An 11,870-nucleotide genomic window follows, 5' to 3' on the forward strand; every position below is an offset into this window, starting at 1 on the left:
GCCTGAGCAAGCCACTGGTGGCTCAGTGGTTAGCACTGCTGCCTCATGGGACCTGGGTTCGATCCCAGCCTCGGGTGACTGTCTGTGTGGAGTTTGCGCGTTCTCCCCGTCTGTGTGGGGTTTCCTCCAGGTGCTCCGGTTTCCTCCCACAATCCAAAGATGTGCAGGTTAGGGTGGATTGGCCATGCTAAATTGTCCCATAGTGTCCAGGGATGTGCAGGTTAGGGTGGATTGGCCGTGCTAAATTGTCCCATAGTGCCCAGGGATGTGCAGGTTAGGGAGGATTGGCCGTGCTAAATTGTCCCATAGTGCCCAGGGATGTGCAGGTTAGGGTGGGTTGGCCACACTAAATTGTCCCATAGTGCCCAGGGATGTGCAGGTTAGGGTGGATTGGCCGTGCTAAATTGTCCCATAGTGCCCAGGGATGTACAGGTTAGGGTGGATTGGCCGTGCTAAATTGTCCCATAGTGCCCAGGGATGTACTGGTTAGGGTGGATTGGCCGTGCTAAATTGTCCCATAGTGCCCAGGGATGTGCAGGTTAGGGTGGATTGGCCGTGCTAAAGTGTCCCATAGTGCCCAGGGACGTGCAGGTTAGGGTGGATTGGCCGTGCTAAATTGTCCCATAGTGCCCAGGGATGTGCAGGTTAGGGTGGATTGGCCGTGCTAAATTGCCCCATAGTGCCCAGGGATGTCAGGGGTAAATGTAGAGTAATAGGGTAGGGGAATGAGTCTGGGTGGGCTACTCGTTGGAGGGGCTGGGTTGGACTTGTTCGGCCGAATGGCCTGTTTTCATACTTAGGGATTCGGTTCCATTCTAATGTATTTTATTCAGTCGAAATGTAGCTATGTCAGAGGAGAACTTCGGGGGAGGTGAGGAGGAGGAAGGGTTTGAGATGGGACTGTTAGTCAGGAAAATGGGTGGACTATTGGTGTATGGACCGAATGGACCCTGTGCTGCATACTGACGTGAGGAATGTTGACGTGGTCCTGGTATCACTGACCTTTGGACTCCCTCGATTGTAAAAGCTCCAGCACGACATGGGAGGACAAAAGAACAGTCAGGCTATTAGCGAGAGAGGAATTCAGCCCTGCAAACCTGACCATGAAGGAAGAGATTAAGTCGGATTGCCGGGCATGGGTCCCAGAGACAAGGGCAGGCCGATTTCATCCGGAGGGCTCAGGCTTTCTGGATAAACATTCCAGCTTCTACACCAGGCTGGAGGAGAGAGAGGCCGAAGGGGACCCTGCCGTTGGGGCTGAGGGACTGAGTTCCTGGAGAAGTGACAGCCCGCTCTGGCCAGAGGCCCACGCGGATGCCAGGCCTCAACCGAGGGGCCGGAGCAAGAGGGGAGGGCGTCCCAGGCCGCACGGAGACGGGGGCGATCCCGGCGAGGGGGTGCCACCCGCTGCCACCCACAGGAACAAGGGGGCAAAGAGGGCCGGCCGCAAACATGGTGCCAGCACCAGCCACACCGCCGTTTTGAGCGACGACCACCAACTGCTACTGAAAGGTCACGGCAAACGGAGGGAACACAACGCTGGCACCAAGAGGAAGAACAAGATGCTGAGGAAATACAGAGAGGTATGCGGCTGAAACCAGACAAGTGTGTATCTGGCAGGCATAGGTGTGGAGCATGTATATTCATGGGTTTAAACCTGGTGGGTGTATATCTGGTGGGTGTAAAACTGGACAGAGTGTATCTGGAGAATCTAATTCTGATGGGCGTATATGCGACAGGTAGACATTTGGTGGGTGTGTATCTGATGTGTGTATACCTGGTGGGTATAAATCTAGTTGGCAGATATCTGAAAGGTGTATCCCTGTTGGGTGTATACCTGACAGGTGTATATCTAGTCAGTGTACAACTGGTGGGTGTGAATCTGGGGGTCCATACCCTGAGAACATATATCTAATATGTGCATGACTGGTGGCTGTGTACTTGGTTGTTGTAAACATGGTATATCTGGCAGATGTATATCAGGTGGCTGTGTATCTGGTGGGTATGTATCTGGTGGGTGTGTATGTGGTGGGTGTGTATCTGGTGGGTGCATATCTGGTGGGTGTGTATCTGGTGGGTGTGTACCAGGTGGGTGTGTATCTGGTGGGTGCATATCTGGTGGTTGTGTATATGGTGGGTATATATCTGGTGGGTGTGTATCTGGTGGGTGTGTATCTTGTTGGTGTATATCTGGTGGGTGTGTATCTGGTGGGTGTGTATCTGGTGGGTGTATATCTGGTGGGTGTGTATCTGGTGGGTGTGTATCTTGTTGGTGTATATCTGGTGGGTGTGTATCTGGTGGGTGTATATCTGGTGGGTGTATATCTGGTGCATGTGTATCTGGAGGGTGTGTATCTGGTGGGTGTATATCTGAAGGGTGTATATCTGGTGGATGAGTATCTGGTGGGTGTGTATCTGTGGGAGGGTCCTTGGTGGGTGTGTATCTGGTGAGTGCGTATCTGATGGGTGTATATCTGGTGGGTGTGTATCTGGTGGATGTGTATCTGGTGGATGTGTATGTGGTGGGTGTGTATCTGGTGGGTGCATATCTGGTGGGTGTGTATCTGGTGGGAGGGTCCTTGGTGGGTGTGTATCTGGTGAGTGCGTATCTGATGGGTGTATATCTGGTGGGTGTGTATCTGGTGGATGTGTATCTGGTGGATGTGTATCTGGTGGGTGTATATCTGGTGGGTGTGTATCTGGTGGGTGTGTATCTGGTGGGTGTGTATGTGGTGTATGTGTATCTGGTGGGTGTGTATCTGGAAGGTGCGTATCTGGTGGGTGTGTATCTGGTGGGTGGGTATCTGGTGGGTGCGTATCTGGTGGGTGTGTATTTGATGGGGGTTTATCTGGTGTGTGTATATCTGGTGGGTGTGTATCTGGTGGGTGGGTATCTGGTGGGTGTGTATCTGGTGGGTGTGTATTTGATGGGGGTTTATCTGGTGTGTGTATATCTGGTGGGTGCATATCTGGTGGCTGTATATCTGGTGGGTGTGTATCTGGTGGGTGTGTATCTGGTGGGTGTATATCTGGAGGGTGTATATCTGGAGGGTGTATATCTGGTGTGTGTGCATCTGGTGGGTGTGTATCTGGTGGGTGTATATCTGGTGGGTGTGTGTCTAGTGGGTGTATATCTGGTGGGTGTGTGTCTGGTGGGTGTATATCTGGTGGGTGTGTATCTGGTGGGTGCGTATATGGAGGGTGTGTATCTGGAGGATGCATATCTGGTTGGTACATATCTGGTGGGAGTGTATCTGGTTGGTACGTATCTGGTGGCTGTGTATTTGGTGGGTGTGTATCTGGTGGGTGTGTATCTGGTGGCTGTGTATTTGGTGGGTGTGTATCTGGTGGGTGTGTATTGGTGGGTGTGTATATGAAGGGTGTATATCTGGTGTGTGTGTATCTGGTGGGAGAATATCTGGTTGGTACGTATCTGGTGGGAGTATATCTGGTTGGTACGTATCTGGTGTGTGTGTATCTGGTGGGTGTGTATCAGGAGGGTGTATATCTGGTGTGTGTGCACCTGGTGGGTGTGTATCTGGTGGGAGTATATCTGGTGGGTGTGTATCTGGTGGGTGTGTATCTGGTGGGTGTGTATCTGGTGGGTGTGTATCTGATGGGTGAATATCTGGTTGGTACATATCTGGTGGGAGTGTATCTGGTTGGTACGTATCTGGTGGCTGTGTATTTGGTGGGTGTGTATCTGGTGGGTGTGTATCTGGTGGCTGTGTATTTGGTGGGTGTGTATCTGGTGGGTGTGTATTGGTGGGTGTGTATATGAAGGGTGTATATCTGGTGTGTGTGTATCTGGTGGGAGAATATCTGGTTGGTACGTATCTGGTGGGAGTATATCTGGTTGGTACGTATCTGGTGTGTGTGTATCTGGTGGGTGTGTATCAGGAGGGTGTATATCTGGTGTGTGTGCACCTGGTGGGTGTGTATCTGGTGGGAGTATATCTGGTGGGAGTATATCTGGTGGGTGTGTATCTGGAGGGTGTGTATCTGGTGGGTGTGTATCTGATGGGTGCGTATCTGGTGGGTGCGCATCTGGTGGGTGTGTGTATCTGGTGGGTGCGCATCTGGTGGGTGTGTGTATCTGGTGGGTGCGCATCTGGTGGGTGTGTATCTGGTGGGTGTGTGTATCTGGTGGGTGCGCATCTGGTGGGTGTGTATCTGGTGGGTGCGCATCTGGTGGGTGCGTATGTGGTGGGTGTGTATCTGGTGGGTGTGTGTATCTGGTGGGTGCGCATCTGGTGGGTGCGTATGTGGTGGGTGTGTATCTGGTGGGTGCGCATCTGGTGGGTGCGTATGTGGTGGGTGTGTATCTGGTGGGTGCGTATGTGGTGGGTGTGTATCTGGTGGGTGCGTATATGGTGGGTGTGTATCTGGTGGGTGTGTATCTGGTGGGTGCGTATATGGTGGGTGTGTATCTGGGGTTGCTGCGTATCTAGTGAGTGTGTATCTGGAGGGTGTATATCTGGTGGTTGTGTATCTGGTGGGTGTGTATCTGGGGGGTGTGTATCAAGAGGGTGTATATCTGGTTGGTACATATCTGTGGGAGTATATCTGGTTGGTACATATCTGGTGGGTGTGTACCTGGTGTGTGTGTATCTGGTGGGTATGTATCAGGAGGGTGTATATCTGGTGTGTGTGTGTATCTGGTGGGTGTGTATATGGTGGGAGTATATCTGGTGGGTGTTTATCTGGTGGGTGTGTATCTTGCGGGTGAATATCTGATGGGTGCGTATCTGGTGTGTGTGTATCTGGTTGCTGCATATCTGGTGAGTGTGTATCTGGAGGGTGTATATCTGGTGGGTGTGTATCTGGTGGGTGGGTGTCAGGAGGGTATATATCTTGTGTGTTTGTATCTGGTGTGTGTGTATCTGGTGGGTGTGTATCAAGAGAGTGTATATCTGGTGTGTGTGTACCTGGTGGGTGTGTATCTGGTGGGAGTATATCTGGTGGGTGTGTATCTGGTGGGAGTATATCTGGTGGGTGTGTATCTGGTGGGTGTGTATCTGATGGGTGTGTATCTGGTGAGTGTGTATCTGGTGAGTGCGTATATGGTGGGTGCGTATCTGGTGGGTGTGTATCTGATGGGTGTGTATCTGGTGAGTGTGTATCTGGTGAGTGCGTATATGGTGGGTGCGTATCTGGTGTGTGTGTATCTGGTTGCTGCATATCTGGTGAGTGTGTATCTGGAGGGTGTATATCTGGTGGGTGTGTATCTGGTGGGTGGGTGTCAGGAGGGTATATATCTTGTGTGTGTGTATCTGGTGGGTGTGTATCTGGTGGGAGTGTATCTGGTGGATGCATCTCTGGTGGGTGTGTATCAGGAGGGTGTATATCTGGTGTGTGTGTATCTGGTGGGTGTGTACCTGGTGGGAGTATAACTGGTTGATACATATCTGGTGGGTGCGTATCTAGTGAGTGTGTATCTGGTGGGTGTGTATCTGGTGGGTGTATATCTGGTGGGTGTATATCTGGTGGGAGTGTATCTGGTGGATGCATCTCTGGTGGGTGTGTATCAGGAGGGTGTATATCTGGTGTGTGTGTATCTGGTGGGTGTGTACCTGGTGGGAGTATAACTGGTTGGTACATATCTGGTGGGTGCGTATCTGGTGAGTATGTATCTGGTGGGTGTGTATCTGGTGGGTGTCTATCTGGTGGGTGTATATCTTGTGGGTGTGTATCTTATGTGTGTGTATCTTATGGGTGTGTATATGATGGGTGTATATCTGGTGTGTGTGTATCTGGTGGGTGCGGATATGGTGGGTGCGTATCTGGTGAGTCTGTATCTGGTGGGTGTGTATCTGGTGGGTGTGTACCTGGTGGTTGTGTATCTGGTGGGAGTGTATCTGGAGGGTGTGTATCTGGTGGGTGTGTATCTGGTGGGTGCGGATATGGTGGGTGTGTATCTGGTGGGTGTGTATCTGGTGGGTGTGTATCTGGAGGGTGTGTATCTGGTGGGTGTGTATCTGGTGGGTGCGGATATGGTGGGTGCGTATCTGGTGGGTGTATATCTGATGGGTGCGCATCTGGTGGGTGTGTGTATCTGGTGGGTGTGTATCTGGTGGCTGTATATCTAGTGGGTACATATCTGGTGAGTGTGTATCTGGTGGGTGCGCATCTGGTAGGTGTGTATCTGGAGGGTGTGTAGCTGGAGGGTGTGTAGCTGGAGGGTGTGTATCTGGTGGGTGTATGTCTGGTGGGTGTATGTCTGGTGGGTGTGTATCTGGTTGCTGCGTATCTGGTGAGTGTGTATCTGGTGGGTGTGTATCTGGTGGGTGTGTATCTGGAGGGTGTGTATCTGGTGGGTGTGTATCTGGAGGGTGTGTATCTGGTGTGTGTATGTCTGGTGGGTGTATGTCTGGTGGGTGTGTATCTGGTTGCTGCGTATCTGGTGAGTGTGTATCTGGTGGGTGTATATTTGGTGGGTGTGTATCTGGAGGGTGTGTATCTGGTGTGTGTATGTCTGGTGGGTGTATGTCTGGTTGCTGCGTATCTAGTGAGTGTGTATCTGGTGGGTGTGTATCTGGTGGGTGTGTATCTGGAGGGTGTGTATCTGGTGGGTGTGTATCTGGAGGGTGTGTATCTGGTGTGTGTATGTCTGGTGGGTGTATGTCTGGTGGGTGTGTATCTGGTTGCTGCGTATCTGGTGAGTGTGTATCTGGTGGGTGTATATTTGGTGGGTGTGTATCTGGAGGGTGTGTATCTGGTGTGTGTATGTCTGGTGGGTGTATGTCTGGTGGGTGTGTATCTGGTTGCTGCGTATCTGGTGAGTGTGTATCTGGTGGGTGTATATTTGGTGGGTGTGTATCTGGTGAGTGTGTATCTGGTGGGTGTATATTTGGTGGGTGTGTATCTGGAGGGTGTGTATCTGGTGTGTATCTGGAGGGTGTGTATCTGGTGTATGTGTATCTGGTGAGTGTGCATCTGATGGGTGTGTGTCAGGAGGGTGTATATCTGGTGTGTGTGTATCTGGTGGGTATGTGTCTGGTGGGAGTATATCTGGTTGGTACGTATCTGGTGGGAGTATATCTGGTTGGTACGTATCTGGTGGGTGTGTATTTGGTGGGTGTGTATCTGGTGGGTGGAAATCTGGTGGGTGTGTATCTGGTGGGTGCGTATCTGGTGGGTGGAAATCTGGTGGGTGTGTATCTGGTGGGTGGAAATCTGGTGGGTGTGTATCTGGTGGGTGTGTATCTGGTGGGTGTGTATCTGGTGGGTGTGTATCTGGAGGGTGTGTATCTGGTGGGTGTGTATCTGGTGGGTGGAAATCTGGTGGATGTGTATCTGGTGGGTGTGTATCTGGTGGGTGTGTATCTGGTGGGTGTGTATCTGGTGGGTGGAAATCTGGTGGGTGTGTATCTGGTGGGTGCGTATCTGGTGGGTGGAAATCTGGTGGGTGTGTATCTGGTGGGTGGAAATCTGGTGGGTGTGTATCTGGTGGGTGTGTATCTGGTGGGTGTGTATCTGGTGGGTGTGTATCTGGTGGGTGTGTATCTGGAGGGTGTGTATCTGGTGGGTGTGTATCTGGAGGGTGTGTATCTGGTGGGTGTGTATCTGGAGGGTGTGTATCTGGTGTGTTCGTATATGGTGTCTGTGTATCTGGTGGGTGCGTATATGGTGGGTGGAAATCTGGTGGATGTGTATATGGTGTGTGTGTATCTGGTGGGTGTGTATATGGTGGGTGCGTATATGGTGGGTGTGTATCTGGTGGGTGTGTATCTGGAGGGTGTGTATCTGGTGGGTGTGTATCTGGTGAGTGTGTATCTGGTGGGTGGAAATCTGGTGGATGTGTATATGGTGTGTGTGTATCTGGTGGGTGTGTATATGGTGGGTGCGTATATGGTGGGTGTGTATCTGGTGGGTGTGTATCTGGAGGGTGTGTATCTGGTGGGTGTGTATCTGGTGAGTGTGTATCTGGTGGGTGTGTATCTGGTGTGTTCGTATATGGTGTCTGTGTATCTGGTGGGTGCGTATATGGTGGGTGCATATATGGTGGGTGTGTATCTGGTGGGTGTGTATCTGGTGGGTGCATATATGGTGGGTGTGTATCTGGTGGGTGTGTATCTGGTGGGTGTATACATGGTGTATATGTGCAGTGTGCATGTCCGATGGGTATAAATCTGGCAGTCGTATATCAGCAGGCGTATATCTGGCTGGTGTGTTTCTGGCAGCTGCGAATCAGATGAGTATAAATCGGGTGGGTGAAAATTCAGAGATTGAATCAGATGAATGTGACCCTGGCGTTTGTAAATCCCATGCGTATGTGTCAGATGTGCGTAAATTGGGCGTGTGTGTGTGTGGTGATTGGGTGGATGTGAGTTGGGTGGGTGTAAATTGTGGAGGTGTAAATGAGGTGGGTGTGAATCGGGTGAGTGTGAAGCAGGTGAGTGTGAAGCAGGTAGGTGTGAATCGGGTGAGTGTGAAGTAGGTGGGTGTGAATCGAGAGTAAACTGAGCGAGATAAGAATAGGTCATGAATTGGGTGCCAGAATGTCATGTTCTCGTCACTCAGCCTGGTAGGTCACTGAGGGGCCTGTGTCCAGATCATTGACATTCATTGGATTCCCAACACGGTGCTGAGGGAGGAGACAGGAAAGGTCCCAGGCTCATTATGGAAGAAGAGGAGGGGGGAGGGAGGGGGGTTGCTGGTCAACGAGGACATGGGGCATTGCCTTATGTTGCACAACTGACATCAGGAAATCAGGTTATGACAACATTGCTGTTTGGGGGATCTGTAGACAGCGATTGCGATGAGAGTTACTTTTATCGACTTTGACTCCCCTTCACCAATTCCGACTGTGTCCCCTGAGTTTCTTTTTTCTCCGCAGGACATTGATCGAGCCTTTCGACGTGGATGGGAGCACTTCCTGTCAGAGGTTTACCGTCTGACACTCTGAGGGATGCAGCTCGGCATGGATGGCCACCGGAGAGCCAGCAATTGGGACTCACGGACAGAAACTGGGCTCCCACTCTGCCTTCATCGAATCAATCTCTGAATGAACCGAGGGGGGTGACACAGCACGTCCCTGTTGTTATTACATTGCAAGTTGACAGCAGAGATAGAACACACAGCATTCCTTTGCGGAGAGAGTTTATTGACTTGCTCAGTCTCACAGCCCCTTCACTTTAACAGCTGCTCAATATATACACATATGGATACATTCCAAATCAAGCTGTTCAGAAGTGTTGTGGGGCAGGACTTGAACTTGGGCCTCCGAGCTCAGACATAAGGACACTACCACAGTGCCACAAGAACCCTTCCTATATATATGCATTCAAAGACAATTAATACTCTCTGCCCGATTCTTATAACCTTAGCAATGACACAAATGGAACTTGAAGGAAAGGATTGGCAAGACTTTAACACCGTTGTCAACTCTTTCAAAGAGCTATGCAATTAATCACACTCCCTCTGCACTTTCCCTGTGGCTATAAGATTTCACTCATTTACTTTTAGCCTGTTATGTGTGATCAGACAGTGATAGTGGCGTTGAATTCGTGACTCCCAGGTTAATGCTGTGCAGACACCAGGTTCAAACTGCACCACGACAACTTGCAGAACTCAAATTACTTTTGGAAGACTACACTCAATTCGGGTCTCCCTGATAGATGAAAGATATTCCGAAACTTGAAAGGCTTCAGAAAAGATTTACAAGGGTGTTGCTGGGGTTGGAAGGTTTGGACAATAGCGGAAGGTTGAATAAGCTAGCGCTATTTTCCCTGGAGCGTTGGAGGCTGAGGGGTGACATTATAGAGGTTGATAAAATCATGAGGGACATGGACAGGGTAAAGAAACAGGTTGTTTCCCTATAGTAGGTGAGTCCAGAACTAGAGGGGCATAGGTTTAAGGTGAGGGGAGAAAGATATAAAAGGGACCTGAGGGGCAACTTTTTCAACCAGAGGGTGGTGCGTGCATGGAATGAGCTGCCAGAGGAAGTGGTGGAGGCTGGTACAATTGCAACATTTAAAAGGATGAGTATGTGAACAGGAAGGGTTTAGAGGGATCTGGGCCGAGATTAATTTAGGATATCTGGTCAGCATGGATGACTCAGATCAAAGGATTCCCTGCTGCACAACTTTATGGCTCCATAACTCAATAAACCAGGTTGATTTTTAACAAAACATCGACGGAGATCATGAAATTGTCGTGAGGATGTACATGGTTCTTCAATGCTTGTCAGGGAGGGAAATCTGAGCTGGTCTGGCCTATATGTGACTCCAGGCCACATGTGGTCAATCCTTTGACTGCTCAGTGGAAGGGAGACAAGTGATTTCTTGTCGATGGACGCTGAGCTTACTGGTGGAAGTAAACCCTGCATGCTCACAGAAACTCATGTTCAGGGCTACAACACGGTTGGTAGCTCTCAGCCTTATAAGTGACGGTCACAGTCTCATATCCCGCAAAGTGGACCTCTCGTGCGAACCCTTCCAAGTGCAACTCCTTCTATGTCGAGCTCCCGAGACCCACGTGAAACAAAATAAACTTCTAATAGTCTAATACGATCTCACTCTGACACACTTAACCGTGGAAGATACTTATGATGAGTTCAGGTGGCACAGTGGCTCAGTGGTTAGCGCTACCATCTCATAGCACCACGGTCCTGGGTTCGATTCCACCCTCGGGCGATTGTCTGTGTGGAGTTTGCACATTCCTCCCTGTGTCTGCATGGGGGTTCTTCCAACAGTCCAAAGATGTGCAGGTTAGGGATGGATTGGCCGTGCTAAATTATCCCATAGTGTCCAGGGATATGCAGGTTAGGGTGGATTGGCCGTGCTAAATTGTCTCATAGTGCCCAGGGATGTGCAGGTTAGGGTGGATTGGCCGTGCTAAATTATCCCATAGTGTCCAGGGATATGCAGGTTAGGGTGGATTGGCCGTGCTAAATTGTCCCATAGTGCCCAGGGATGTGCAGGTTAGGGTGGACTGGCCGTGCTAAATTGTCTCATAGTGCCCAGGGATGTGCAGGTTAGGGTGGACTGGCCGTGCTAAATTGTCTCATAGTGCCCAGGGATGTGCAGACTTCATGGATTAGCTGTGGGAATTGCAGGTTCATTGGGGAAGAGGGTTGGGTCTGGGTGGGAGGCTCTTTGGTGAGTCAGTGTGGCCCGAATTGTCAGTTTCCCCACTGTAGCGATTCTGGTTGCATCGCCCTGAGAAAGATAGGGGTGCAAAATTTGTGGGTGGCACGGTGGCACAGTGGTTAGCACTGCTGCCTCACAGCGCCAGAGACCCGGGTTCAATACCCGCCTCAGGCGACTGACTGTGTGGAGTTTGCACATTCTCCCCGTGTCTGCGTGGGTTTCCTCCGGGTGCTCCGGTTTCCTCCCACAGTCCAAAGATGTGCAGGTTAGGTGAATTGGCCATGCTAAATTGTCCCTCGTGTTAGGGAAGGGGTAAATGCAGGGGAATGGGTGGGTTGCGCTTCGGCGGGGCGGTGTGGACTTGTTGGGCCGAAGGGCCTGTTTCCACACTGTAAGTAATCTAATTCTTGCAGTAAGTGGGGGAATGGTGAGATGTCTAGGGATCTGGGACAGGGCACATATACAGTGAGCTATTGCTGCTGTCATTTCTTACACCTATTCACTGCCAGTACTTCCTGTCACCTTCAGGCTCTGAAATATAATGAATTAAGGAACACCTCTCACAGAATATCCGAGTGCGCCAAATCAGCGAGAAAAACTATGGAGTGGCTGGTTGTGTGTGTGTGTGTACGCCTTTGTTTCCAACTTGCTGGTAGATGCCTTTCTGCATTTATTCCAAGGTTGTGAGAAATTAAGTGAGAAATATTACATTACCGGGTACCCTGGTTGGAGCTGGGAGTGTAGGAAACATTCAGGAGAAGGATGGATGTGATGGGT

At 50.6% G+C, this 11,870-nt stretch overlaps 1 protein-coding gene across 1 annotated transcript; it reads left to right on the top strand.

Moving 5' to 3' along the window:
- The first annotated feature begins 1,015 nt into the window (after nucleotides 1–1,015).
- Nucleotides 1,016–10,909, top strand: LOC122548178 (uncharacterized). The gene is made up of 2 exons (XM_043686726.2): nucleotides 1,016–1,583; nucleotides 8,840–10,909. The coding sequence occupies exons 1-2, from the start codon at nucleotides 1,104–1,106 to the stop codon at nucleotides 8,906–8,908; spliced, it is 549 nt and encodes a 182-aa protein (XP_043542661.2). The 5' UTR covers nucleotides 1,016–1,103; the 3' UTR covers nucleotides 8,909–10,909.
- The last annotated feature ends 961 nt before the right edge of the window (nucleotides 10,910–11,870 follow it).

The sequence above is a fragment of the Chiloscyllium plagiosum genome, unplaced genomic scaffold (assembly GCF_037043375.1).
Source record: "Chiloscyllium plagiosum isolate Xiang-an unplaced genomic scaffold, Cpla_swu_hap1 HiC_scaffold_46, whole genome shotgun sequence".
Classification (NCBI taxonomy): Eukaryota; Metazoa; Chordata; class Chondrichthyes; order Orectolobiformes; family Hemiscylliidae; genus Chiloscyllium; species Chiloscyllium plagiosum.